Here is a 14235-nt window from a genome sequence, read left to right as displayed (position 1 = left end):
ACGCGATTTGCGCGTCTAGCGCGTAGTCCTTGCTCTCGAAAGCGATTTCGAACCGTCGATGCCGATATGTGTTGTTGGGGAGGACGTTGTCGACGACTGCGAAATTGATGAGCGATCGTGTGGGCATGCGCAGTAGGGTTTCGACGAGCTTCTCGAATGATAGCTCGATCATCACGCTCGGTAGTGATTCGTAGTCTACCTTGACCCGGACGACGATCGTAACTTTGAGTCGCGTTAAATCGGGCATAGGCCCGACTGATAACGGACTGGCTCACTCCCATAGAAGCTGCTACTTCCACCTGACTGTAGCCCTCTTGAAGGAGGGTAACAATGCGAGCCACATCTGTGGCAGCTAAATGTCGACGAGGCATATCAAAAGGTGCTTATCAAAGAAAAGCTTACATAAAATTCACGTAAGGAATTTAGGCTAAAAAGAAAACGTAAAATTCAAGTTTTGTGTGAGGAAAAGCCGAACTCCGCGGGGGTATATCAATTTGTTTTTATTGAATTTTTAAAATGAGATTTAAAACTAAGGCAGTTGTAGCGGACAGAAAAAATTGAGTTAATTTTTTTGACAATAGTGAAGCATTCTGAAGACGATAAAAAAAAAAATTAAAAAAAAATTTTTGATAAAAAAATTTCGAAAAAAATTTTCGAAAAAATTGAAAATTTTTTTTTTTTTTTCAAATTTCTTGAAAAATCAATCTCTTTGATCGAAAAATAAAGAATTTTGAAAAAAATTTTTTCAATGGAAAAATGAATAAAAATCACAAAATTGCTCATAATGGTGATTTTTGCGAAAACACAGAATTTGAAGCTTCTGGGCACTATGAACAAAAAATCGCAGCGCTTTGAATTTCTTAGGGATTTTAGGGGACACTTTGAAGTTAAAAAATTACCAACGATATCCTTCGTTCATCCATTTTATCCAAAGTTATACCAAGTTATCCAAATATCCTTAATTATGCGAATTTTTGTCTTTTTTTCAGTCCGAGTTTTCAATTCAAAAAAAATTTTTTCTTCAAAAGCGGTTTACGTTTTCTTATAGAGAATATTGTGTAGTTTTCAAAACCCTCCTTCGATTTCCTATACGGTCATTATTTCCAGAGTTATTGATTTCCAAAGTCAAAAAAACCTTTTTTGCTTTGATTGACGATAACTCCGCGGCAAATTATCGTACAGGCTTTTTGATTACGTCAAATTAAAGGGTATTAAATTTACTAAAAGAGCTTTTAAACGAAACAATCGAAAAAATTTTTTTGAAGCCCGTAGACCTTTTTTAAGACGAAAAAAAATTTCGAAAAATTTTTTTTCAGTAGTTTTCTTAGGATTTCTCCAGACCTGACGATGACAAAAAATTTTCATGATCATATCTAAAAACTAGACACTTGGAGCTACAATTTGCTTTTTTTTTTTTTCTGTGCGATCATTTTCCTCGGAGTTACAGCTCGCTGAAAATCACCAAAAAATTTGGAATTTTTTTTATATCCCTTAATTTTTGTGACTAGTGTAAATAATCAAAAAAAGTAAATATTTAACTTAGAAAGTTTGAAATAATAAAATATTGAGTCGATAAAAATTTTTAATTAAATATACACTGTAAAAAATTTCGATGTAAAAATGGGTGTAATACTAATGTGAAATTCTCTCGATGTAAATTTTCGATCCGTGATACTTTAACACTATTATTAAAGGACAATTCTAGAACATCATATGAATAATCGGAAACTTCAAAATAGTGCATTTTAGTAATTATTTCATAACTTTGAAGTATTTTTTTTAAGATTTTCGAAATATTTCTACGATAATTTTAGAATCAATGCAATTTATTTGAAGCAATTTAGTTGAAATTTTGTCCTTAAATCTTACGTGGAACCTTTTTTGAATAATCTTAAATCATTTTTTTAACAATTTGAGAACAAATTTTGAATACTTTTGAGATATTTTTCGGATAATTTTGAGACAATTGTGGAAAATTTGTTGGAGGATTTTAGAGTGTTTTTACAACAAATTTGAAACATATTATATTTTTAGAACAATTTTAGGATAATTTTGAACGTTTCTTAAATGATATTCATAGAGATAATTTATTTTTGCACACCGATAGAAATTTTAACTTGACTCAAGAGCAAAAATCTTGAACCAAGAACACCAATTGGAAGAAAATGAATTTCTTGAGCCAAGAGGAAATATTCTTGAGTCAAGATAATTTTCTTAATTCATGAGAATCTATCTTGACTCAAGAATTTTTCCTCTTGACTCAAGAAATTCATTTTCTTCCAATTGGTGTTCTTAGTTCAAGATTTTTGCTCTTGAGTCGAGTTAAAATTTTTTTCAGTGCACAGCTGTAGATTTGTCCCGTAATTAATAGATGAAAAATTTTTTGGGCAATTTTACGACGTTTATCGGACAATTTAAGAATTTACGAATTACCCATTCACGGTGAAATTCAAAGAATTTTCTTTTACAGTCGACGCTCTCTATATTTGACGATTTTACACAGCTCTTATGGACAAGTACGAGTCAAATACAGAGAATGGTCTTGTACGGGTGAGTCAAATACAGAGAACGTTGACTGTATAATGATAATATAATGCTATTATGTAAGCTATGGGAGATTATGTGTTACAATATGAGTTTATGTGCAAATTAAATATCAGAAAAAAAAAAGCCAAGTTATCAAATTATTAATTTATTATGTTTAAAACATCCATTATATTGTTAGCTTGTTTTATAACATTCATTAAATCGATTTCTGCGTAATTTTATAAATTAAAAATTTTTCAATGAATTTTACTTGTCTCATTTTGATAAATATTGAATAATAATTGTGTGTTATGGATCATGTAATATTCATACTCCGATACGGTGTAAATTTATTCTACTGTTACACCGTTATTACACCGATTTAACACCGGATTCTTAACACCGCTACACCGGTGTTAATTTCCAGGTGTTACATGGCGGTGTTAAAATGAGTCCATTTTAACACCGCTTGTTTTATTGTGTATATGTCTTTATCAATAAAATTCTAATTTATATAATCGTAATGCTTTTTTTCACTTCTTGCTTTGAAAATAAAAAAATTGCGCTATTAGTGGCGTAAGCATTAAATTTACTGTTATGCGACATTTATTTCCACTTATTTTTAAATTACGGTTTCTTTATCGTTAAACAAAAGAATGATATCATCGATAATAACAAAATTTCAAGTTTATAATTATTATGTCAAGTGAAAATGATAATAGTAGCCAAACAGTAATTAATGGTAAAACTACTTCGTGATGAAAAAAATATTCAACTATGGACAGTGTATCGCAAATAATTTCTCATCGTCGAAATCGTTTTATTTTATGGCCTCAGTGGTTAGCTGCTTTTGAATGTAAGTTAAGTTAGAAAGGAATAACTACACGGAAAAAAATAAGGAAAACGGTTGACCCTGTAAGCCACCCCGGCAACTTCCCGCCAATTTAAAATGCAAAGTGCTTCAAATTTCGCCTGTTACGTTGTTTTTGAGCTCAAAAACAAGACTTTATGGCTATTTTTAAATCACAAAGCTCCAAAATAGAATTCTTTTATGCTTATTAACTTTTTTAGTTTAAAAGTCTAATTTGTATTCAGTAAAACTTCATGTTGTACGACCTATTTATTTTTTTCCGTGTAAATAAAGTTACTATACATAAATATATTTACGATGGTACTTTTAGTATTTCTGATGTCATCGGTGATAGGATTACAAGGAGGTTGGACATCACCATTCTTATCAAAACTGGATGCGACGACAAACCCTAATTCAGAACTTCCAATCACTAAATCAGAGGCCTCATGGATAGCATCGCTTATAAGTTTCGCGCAAACATTTGGTTCCATTTTGGGTGTAATACTTGTTTACAAGATCGGTAGTAAACAGTCAGCCCTAATAACTGGAATTCCGATGGCTTTGAGCTGGACATGCTTCTTGATCATTAAGTCAGTACCATTGATCTACGTATCACGAATTCTCAGTGGACTTAGTTTTGGAATTTATCAGTGCGCATATGTGTTATATATCGGAGAAATTTCACATCCTAAGATTCGAGGCGCCCTAGTAGCTTTGTCCGTAAATGGATGCTTTATAGGCTATTTTTGTGGAAATTTGATGGGAAAATATTTGGACATGTGGCTTTTTGCTACTGTCAGTCTGGTCCCAACTTTATTATTTTTGGGTTCATTTAGCATTATGCCTCACACTCCGTCTTTTCTTGTGCTCAATAGTAAAATGGACGAGGCTATAAAATCAATTAGATTCTATAATCGTAATGCTGATGTTACCAACGAACTTGATGCTCTTTCACATTTTATGCGAGCAAACCGAACCTCAACACTAGTGTCTAAGTTACGGGCCATCAATTCGCCGACAAATCGCAAAATATTGTTTAAAATAAATGTTGTTGTGGCACTCACTAAATTCAGCGGGATCTATACGGTTCCTGCGTATATGGAAATTATTTTAAGAAACGTCAAAATACAAACAATAAATCCAATTGATTTGGTAATCATAGTGAGCTTTATAAGTTCATGTTTCGGTTTGTTTGCAACGTACACCAGCGATGAATTTGGCAGAAGTAATATGCTACTCTTTTCTTCAATCAGCATAGCCTTTTCAACGTTTCTATTGGGACTAAATTATCAGTTGTTGGATTTGAGTAAAGATAACAAAAATTTACAGTGGTTGTCAATAATTGCGGTTGTCATTTTTCAACTTTTCTCTGCTATCGGTATACAACCAACAGTTGCTACAATATTGAGTGAGGTGTTTGCACCCAATGTAAAAATCGTAGGAGTTTCGTTCGTTAATGCTGTGAATGGATTATGTGCATTTGCTTCTGTCAAGAGTTACCAACCAATGGTCGAAAATTTCACCGAAAAATATGTTTTTTGGATATATTCGTTACTGTTTATCGTGATTGCAGTTTACATAAGATTGTTTATCCCAGAAACGAAGGGTAAATCTCTTATAGAAATACAAGAGATGTTACTTGATAAGAAAAAAAATGAACTGATTGACGAAAGTGTGATTCGTAAAAGTGTAACTGTGTAAAATTATATAAGAAAAAACTCATTAAAAAATATTCAATCATCAAAATTAATTTTAAACATTTTTTTACTGATATACTGAAAAAGAAACCTGATTTCTTTTGGTAACGAACGGTTGCTTAGAAAATAGAATTTTTTCACAACTTTTTAACTAATAACTTCCATTTGAGACAATGAGAATTCATCAACGATTGGTTTTTATCTTATCAAGGTAAATTGTCAGACAATAAATCAGTTGGAACCTATCTGCGACGACATCTATTATAAATCTAGGACATAAATTTAAAGCAATCACAGGTGCAATTCTTGTACACATAATTACGGAAGCAAGATGAATCATGTATTAACTTGTACATTATCCTATATTACTATGTACATGGATAAAACAAGATGTTTACTAAATTTTGATGCACTTAACGGGAGCGTTTGATCTATTTATATTCAGTTTTGATTAAAATTACTACAAACGTTGTGGTAAATGCTAAAATATATCGAATTTCGCGCAACCGTTTGATGAATGTCAATAACGTGAATTATAAACTTAATAGTCTTTTCAGTAACTTGATATGATTGTAATTCACAATTCATTGTTCATAATTTAAAATGATATTTTTATAAATTGGCGCTTTTCCATATTTTACAGTTAAATTATAATAAAAGCTCCGATTAAAACATGAAACTAAATAATGAGTGGTTGATTATTTCCATTATTTGATTCGTTTTATTGTTGGCTTTATAAAATTCATTTTTAAAGTTAAAATCAATCCATTAGATACATAATGTATTTTCATCGTGAGTAATATGCCATTTGCACCTACATCTGCGCTTGAAATAAAAGAAAAAAATTTTTGACGTATATGAATATTAATAACGACGGGTATATTTTTTTTAAAAAACGACGCGCTTGCAATTTTAACCAATGCCGGAGGGATAATGAAATCAATAAGCAAGCCAAAGCCATTTGAATGATAAATAATAAGTTTTTTAAATTAATATTAATATTTACTCTGAATAACAATAATTGTAATGATATGATGTTTATCAACAGAAGCTTTGCGTATGTTTATGAAATAATTTTATTTTAAGCGGAATAATGGTTAGTTAGGAATATTAATTACTGGAAAAATTGGCTAGCAAATATTATCAGCGATCAGGTTCACAGAAATGAATTATTTTATAAAATAATCCAATATGATATCGATGACAATTATAATTGAAAATTCAGTCATACATCTCATGTTGTGAATAACGCTGTTATGTAAAACATTTTTTTTTATAACGTTTATCTTTTCTATATAATATTGAAGACCGTCATAATTTTTCGTTGTTCGTAGACCAGATAAGAAAATAACTAGAGTTCATGTCCCTTATTTAGATGCTCAGTCTGAGACCTCAATGCATTTAAGATTACAAAACCGGAACAAACAAATAAATGGAGTTTAAACATTAGAAAAAATATCCAGAGAGTTCAAAGGTATTTCTTAAATACATTGCGGCACTCGAACTCAGACTGGGAAATTTTTATCATTATACTCTCATTACTGTCCAAATATTAGGCATAGAAGATAATATAGTATGAGTCAAAAGAAATAATAATTTTATGATAATAAACAAAATTTCTTAAACAATCTTTTACAATAAATTTAGTTAGATAATGTCTTGAGAATAATAAATAATTTAAGGTAAAAATAATAAATAAGAATTTCAAATTGAACAATTAGTAAATGTTAAAAACTAAAAGCAAATAAATTAAAAGTTACAAATTAATTATTAAAAAGAATTGACTAATTGTTTATTAAAATTTTTATCGATCACAAAAAAGAAATCATCCGATTATTGATAAAATCGTTCGAAGAAATTGTTTAAATATTAAATTAATTTAAGAAATGTTAATATTCAAAAATTTTCATATGTTAAACAACAAGTAACATTAAGATCTCCGTGTGCATTTGTGTGTGTATAGATGCGCCTATACATTAACATAAGTGTACCAGTAAGAGTATCGTTGTACAATGTGTAGGAGGTAAAAGCATACAAGTATAATAGATAACTTGTGATCTATACTTGTACATCAAAATACGGGGAAACCGCCACCGCAGCATTTTTCCGACACATCCGAAGAGAGGGTATTCAATTCTCCCTCCAATTGACAACGGAGGGCCCGTAAAAATCTCGGACCCGGGAAGCTGCTGGGTGTTCGCTCTCTTCGTGTTTTAACCTATCTAGTGTTAACATCATCAATAGATTACGACTAATTCTGTTTTTTTTATACAACCAATTGTAAAATAAAGTAAAGTTGTGAAGTGAATTAAATTAACGAAAAGTAAAAGAACAAGATTCACCAATTGTACCAGGTAAAATTTAAAATTATTAATTTGTAAATTTTAACATTTTGAAACCGCATTGTATGAAAGAAAATATTAGATATCACCTTTTTGTATTATTTGTAATGAATTTATAATTTAACCAATTTTTAGTTTAAATAATATACTTATTAAATTTACCTAACGAACTATTTATTCAATCAAACCTATCATTCTCAATAAATTAAAACTCGGAAGTTCCCGGTCTATTAGCCTAACACGCTAGGACCAAATACTGTTAATCACTTCAAATGTAAAATTAATTAATTATCATAAATTAAATAATTTTTACATAACAAACGCATTGCACATGTATATTTATTTTCTATAATTGATACTTAGCAAATGATATATTTATTTAAAAAAGAAAGAGAGAGAAAGAGGTCTGGAGGAAATATTAATGAATTTGCTCCATCAGCCACGCAGTTGTTGATTTATTTATTAATATATATATATATATATATATATATATATATATATATATATATATATATATATATATATATATATATATATATATATATATATATATATATATCAAATTACCGCAGGGGAACTATTTAGAACAAATGATACACGTAAGGGATCAAAGATAAATGATCATCTCCTTATATTTATTTAATTCCGTGATACATCATACGTTCGTTATTTTTACATCAGTTACGAGTGAGACGCGATCATGTAATTTTTACAACCAATTAGACAGCTAATAATAACTAGGTCTAAAACCGGGAACATGCATAGTAAAAATCGAAATATTTTGACATACATTCAGTATGGAAAAATCTATTCCACGTGATCTTATCGCAGGAAACTACTAAGCTCTATTCAAATGTTTGGATCAATACAGAACCATGCTATACTGAAGAAGCAGTCTTCTATACAACACGGGGCTCAAACTTTTGTCACCTAATATGAATACTGTTGAAGAATACGAGGATTTTTTTTTTTTTTTTTTTTTCAAATTAAACACTCGGTTGTAAACTTAAATTAAATAGAAAAATAAAGGCATAATTGATTTTGTTAATTAACAAATGGAGTTACTGAAAACAGAAGAAAAATAAATAGAAATAAAAATAAAAATTGTTTGTTTAAATTAATCTATTAGTTGGTTAGTTAAAAATTCGTAGTGTATGTCAGTAATTAGAATTTGAATGGTCTAGCATCAATTTTACATTATTGATTACCTTATTGCAGTGAATCATAACAATTGTTATCTGAGAATGAAAAATAAAAAAATTATAATAATATTAAGTTATAACAATACTAATTATACTAATAATAATAATGGTAACAAGTGCAGCAGTAAATGTATTGATGAAAGTAATAAATAGTCCGTGTAATCGGTTCAACGTTACCACACATATCTACAGAGTCATAGTCAATGAATTACGCCGTGAATGCGGCTAAATTTTCCAATCTGCTTCGAACTATTCCGACAGAGCTGAAGCTATGTGTCATGCACTGGATATGAACGATACACAAGAGCAAACGACATTGGTTAGTCGCCAAGTTATATGTATATGACTCTCATTCGTTCATTTAAAGGGTTAGGAAGGGAAGAGAAGGGAAGGAGATGACCTAAATTTTCTGGAAAACAACTTCCGGCAATCCACCAGAGCTTTTATCGATTTATAAACCATATCCATGGCTTACCTCGGTTATTTCCATTATCATACGATGTAACCATATATTGCCTGGATGAACTATGAGCATTAGTATGTGTAAACATCAAAACTTCCAGACTAATAATTCCGAGTTTTATTTAATGATACGCAGTGCGTTTTATAAATTCATACCGATTTAACGTTCTTTTTTTCTATTTTTGACATCAATTTATGAAAGATTTCAGAGCCAACTAGCGAGCAGAGTTTCCGAGCGTAACTAAAAGTGAAAAAAACAGCACAAAAGAAAAAACAACAAAGAGAAAAAAAATAAAACAAGTAATGACATAATGAGTACTGTATGAAAACGTAAAAAAGGCTATGAGAAGTACTCTGAGAAGCTTTGAACTCTAAGCCCACCAAGTCTCGGTGTAAAGAGACTTGAGAACCAGCCACTTGTCTCACAAGTACTTTATACTACTCCACGAAGTTGTCCAGACTACTGCCGTTACTATATTATGAAACTACTGTTGAGCCATCATCTACAATCCTTCCTTTGGACTTGGGACTTTCCCTTTATGGTATCGTCATTCTATGCAGGTCCACCAAACTTCTAAGCTGGTAGAATATCTTATTACACATCTTTAATGCATATATATATATTTATACAGATAATAAGGAAATTTCATCTCTGTGAGGGAAGCATAGTGCAAAAGATGATAAAACTCTGGTGGTAATAACTTTCTAGGAATACCAAAAACTGCTGAGTTGGCAGCAGGCGCCTTGCGAGAGTTAAGCGATTGGAAGATCGTAAATCCTCGGACTCGGAAGTGTTAATCTTATGCTCCGATAATTCTTTTTTTATTTTTACAATTACAACTTTAACTGTAAGTGGTAAATGTCAATAATTTTTTTTAGAAAAAACGAACTTGGTTTATGCCATCAATTTGTTGATTAAAAATTTAATTACTTCTCCTTGTATGTATACATATATATACATTATTATGAGTTTAAATCCATTAATGTACACGCCAATAAACATTGGTGTTGACAACCCAATTTTATGATATACGTCGGTATGTATCGACGATCGTATCAAAATTATGTGACGTATTTAATTACTTAAGCTTTGTTAATTTATTAGCTATGATGTTTACGTAAAGATAATAAAATATAACAGAAATAAAATAATGAAAATTATCGTGAGATGTGTTTCATCAAAAATAATTTACACTGTTAAGACTGTAATAATGTTGATTTTTGCGGAGTATTATCGGGTTAGGTGAAATAATTTTGATCCAAGCTAATGGGAGTACCGACACACTAAGGTAATTTCATAAAGTCCCGAAAGTTTCATAGCCACCATTATTCACAAACGATTTAGCACCGGAATAATGCATGCTGTTACTCATATGTGCCTTAATGTTTGTTACTCGATATGTATATACTATATACTGTAATGTAAAGATACCAAAAAAAGTTGAGTTGAAAATAGAAGCCCGAAGACGCGAGTCAGTAATCTACTCCTTCTAGTTTTACCAACAGAATCCATTGTAGAAGTTATAAGCGAAGAAATAGAAAGAGAAGAAAAATTGGAAAAAGAAGAGACAACTCCTCGAACTTGGAACTTAAACTTTTGACTCTAAACCACCTCATGACAGTGTCAACTTATGAGGTGTGGGAGGAAAAAAAAAAGAAATAGGGTAACACATTTTTTTTTTCATCCAGATTCCACTGTTCTCACCCATGTCAATATCTAGGTACAGTGATATTTTAAAGTTTTTCAATAAATTTCAAATCCGAATCTAAAAAAAAATTAATAGATGATATATTTTTTTACTTATAACAATAACAAAGTACAAAAGATCTTTTCGATTACAAATATAATATAAAATAAATTTAACATTCTGAGAATATAAAAACTTTTTTTAGTCCATCACTTTTTCCTCAGCATATCTTGAATCTCTTGTAGTGACTTTCCTTTGGTTTCCGGAAAAGCGTACCACACAAACACCGCTAACAATATCATATTTACACCATAAAAATAAAACACACACTTTAAAGACATCGCGTCAACTAATGTTTGATAAAATTGTGTTGCGATGGATGCAAATAATCCAGACATAAAATTAGTTAAGCAACAGGCAATTATTTTAATATTTGGTGAGAATATTTCGCTATTAATAGTCCCTAATATGGGGTCAATTCCCAAATAAACAGAAAATTCAATCATTATGAAAAAAAAGAATATCACCGAATCGTACGACGTAATATCAAACTTTGAATTTAATAAATGAAAATAAATGCCGATAGAAAACATACTCAATGCTATACACATACTGCTGGTACTTAAGAGAACTTTTCGACCTAATTTATCGCAGGTATATATCGATATAACACCACCTATTAGTGCTGTTCCCGCGATAGTTGGTACTGCTAATGCAGTATCCATCAATGTTATTTGTGCTTGAGTTAATATTATTTCCATATAGTAACTGACGGTGCAAAATCCACTCATTTGTAACAAGAAATGCACGGTGTTAACTTTAATCAAGGCGATGCGATTGAATGGCAGCATTAAATCTCTAATGTAATCAGTAGCTTTCAAAAATCGTTTTTCCTCGACGAAATTTTTTATTGAAACTAAGTCAACAATTGCATTTGCATCACGCTGGTACCATTCGATTGAAATCAGTGCGTCGTCTATCTGGCCTTTCAGCACAAGAAAGTGAGGGGTTTTAGGAAACCACATAAATAAAATTAAGAACAATAATACTGGCACTAAACTAATTGTTCCAAATATCCACATTTCGGTGTAAGCACCTATTATGTTGCCAAATATAAAACCTATTGGCATTCCAATGGATATAAGACAAACTAATGCACCACGTATTTTAGGATTTGATATTTCTCCAATATAAATTGGAAATATACTTGCCCACATTCCAGAGCCAAGACCAACAATAAAACGTGATGCATAGAGCCAATTAACTGAGTAAACAAACAATAAGCATGTCATACCAATTCCGTGTATATATGCGTTGTAAATTAGCGATGTTTTACTTCCTAAGTATTCTGTACTTAATAGTCCTAATACTGCACCAAATGAACGTCCTGTGTTCAATAATGATGCTATCCATGATGCTTGATATTCATTTATTGGTAATGTTGAATTAATACTCATTAATTTTGCTAACGACGGGGAGGCCCATCCAGTTTCGAGACCAGAGACAAAAGCCATTAAAAATACTGTTGAAATAAATTTCATTTTAGTATTGATGAATAATTATCAATAAATAAAAATAATAAAAATTACTGTCAAAAGCGGCGAACCACTGCGGCCACGTACTCCAATTTTTCAATAAATTTTTCAAATAAATCATTTTACTGTCAATGAAACTTGATCAGAATTCCAATTAAAACTGATTATCATTACGGTTAAGAGGGTGGTTTTAATAAAACATAACTGATAAGAAGTCATACGACAGGAAAAATATTATCATTGTCAACAATTGAAAACTTGTAGCGATAATAATAATAATTAATTTTAAATCCCGCTGTCACAGTAAATCAGCTAAATTTAATGAGCAAATACTGTTTAACTAAAAAGTAAAAATCATCGCATATCTATATTCGTCACGCGATTCTCAATGCGATCAAATTTAATATTAAACATCGGCATTATCATGAAAGTGATATGCTCGACATTAATAACGACATTATTTATAACTAACGACTATCTAAAGCCACAGATGCGTACCACCAGCAAAGAACTTAAATCATTTTTCCTATCCTGTCTCCCTCTCTGTACAATACTTTTCAAGATAACTGCAGAAAATCTAATACGTGCCGTAATTTTTTTATAATTTTTCATTTCATACTCTCGTCACCCGTCAAGTATATTTTCTTAATCCATTTTTATTTATTATTTGTATTGTATTATGTTCTTTATTTTTTTTTTCCTGCAATTCTGTATATTCTGTCTTGCTCTATCTGTATATACCTTTGCACTCAGCACTCTAGCAGTATAGTACGGTAGTCTCATAGCGAAGCCAATGATTTACGCGTAATTCCACAGTGCCATTTACACTCTCTAGACGACTAATCCAGTGCACGCGATTCACCGAAGTCGTTCTTACCAATAACACCAAACACCCAAGATATACAAATACGAACACATGTGTGATATGAGGACAGTGTATGCTGTCTAATATAGCAGCACCTAGGGACAACCATCAAGACTATCGTGAAGCTAAGCGAGAGTTTGCGGATAGATCAAGCCAGAGAGCATGCGAACACAGACTACAAACTGCCGACTGCATAATACTGAATGCAAAATGGAGAATAGAGGAATAGAGAGAGGGTGACGGTACGCGATGACCAACAACTTGGGAGCCTTGAGTTCAACACTTCACCCGTTAGCTATCTACATTAAACCTACTATACGGATATACGTACTTTATGACCACGCATTGTCATCGACGTTAGCCCGAGAGTGCCAGCTGGAAAGGGTCTGAGGGGTAAATGACTCCCTCTGTGGTCAACATGACAGGTAAGCCGGCCGAAAATTATTGCGCTGAGGTACCCTCCCGCCGAATACAACAGAGCAGAGATCAGCTGCTCTGCTGTGTTATGTTTTGATTCTCAACAGACTCCCGACTAACCTAGATTCATATTTACTAGCACAAGATACTGAAATAAACAAAAAACTGGATTATAACGGAAAATATCCATCTCTGCATTATTTCATCTAAAAATGAGAATTTTACGATGCTTTTTACGGCTTAAAGATTAATCTTTTATGAATAAATTAAATAAAATATTTCATTAAAATTAATAGTAACGATAATGGTATACTTAAGTAGCTTCCTCTTTCCTCAGTTACACTTCTCCAGTATAATGTAGAACGAAAAAGTAACAGAAATTTTTATTAGCAGATAAAAGTAAGTAAGCTTTAATATAAACTGTTAAATTATAAATGAATGCGATGAATGATGAGCGCTTTGTGCTAGCCTGCCTTTTCCTACTCTCTGAGAGTACACGAGGACTAATTGTAAGTAATTTCATCTCATTACTCTTAGAGAATACGCATCTACATAGATATATCCTGCTGAAGAATATCACGTAAAAGCATGAGCAGCGGCTGTCACGTTGTCATAATTTATCTCTAACATCAACCCTTAAGGTCGCTA

The 14235-nt window shown here is 31.3% G+C and overlaps 3 protein-coding genes across 14 annotated transcripts in view; 1 reads left to right on the top strand and 2 right to left on the bottom strand.

Moving 5' to 3' along the window:
• LOC141531521 (disks large 1 tumor suppressor protein-like) overlaps positions 1-14235 on the bottom strand; it is a 309925-nt gene that overhangs the window by 283238 nt on the left and 12452 nt on the right. The gene's annotated exons all lie outside the window — the stretch shown is intronic.
• Positions 2251-7636, top strand: LOC141530476 (facilitated trehalose transporter Tret1-like). The gene is made up of 2 exons (XM_074247594.1): positions 2251-3382; positions 3708-7636. The coding sequence occupies exons 1-2, from the start codon at positions 3304-3306 to the stop codon at positions 5078-5080; spliced, it is 1452 nt and encodes a 483-aa protein (XP_074103695.1). The 5' UTR covers positions 2251-3303; the 3' UTR covers positions 5081-7636.
• Positions 10850-12447, bottom strand: LOC141530506 (facilitated trehalose transporter Tret1-like). The gene is made up of 2 exons (XM_074247645.1): positions 12360-12447; positions 10850-12292 (listed from the first exon to the last, which is right to left on the bottom strand). Exons 1-2 carry the CDS (start codon positions 12424-12426, stop codon positions 10980-10982), a joined length of 1380 nt encoding a protein of 459 aa, XP_074103746.1. The 5' UTR covers positions 12427-12447; the 3' UTR covers positions 10850-10979.

The sequence above is a fragment of the Cotesia typhae genome, unplaced genomic scaffold, assembly GCF_013202065.1.
Source record: "Cotesia typhae breed Kobodo isofemale line unplaced genomic scaffold, CoteBio_Ctyphae contig_5, whole genome shotgun sequence".
Lineage (NCBI taxonomy): Eukaryota > Metazoa > Arthropoda > Insecta > Hymenoptera > Braconidae > Cotesia > Cotesia typhae.
The sequence above is the reverse complement of the archived record's forward strand: the minus strand, read 5'-3'. Positions and strand labels throughout refer to the sequence as shown.

Bases quoted from the DNA above. Each gene is read 5' to 3' on its own strand.
- LOC141530506 (XM_074247645.1), bottom strand. From the start codon at position 12,426: ATGATTTATTTGAAAAATTTATTGAAAAATTGGAGTACGTGGCCGCAG. The intron at 12,293-12,359 runs GTAATTTTTATT...TTATTTCAACAG, and splicing joins GTGGTTCGCCGCTTTTGACA to TATTTTTAATGGCTTTTGTC.
- LOC141530476 (XM_074247594.1), top strand. From the start codon at position 3,304: ATGGACAGTGTATCGCAAATAATTTCTCATCGTCGAAATCGTTTTATT. The intron at 3,383-3,707 runs GTAAGTTAAGTT...TGGTACTTTTAG, and splicing joins GTGGTTAGCTGCTTTTGAAT to TATTTCTGATGTCATCGGTG.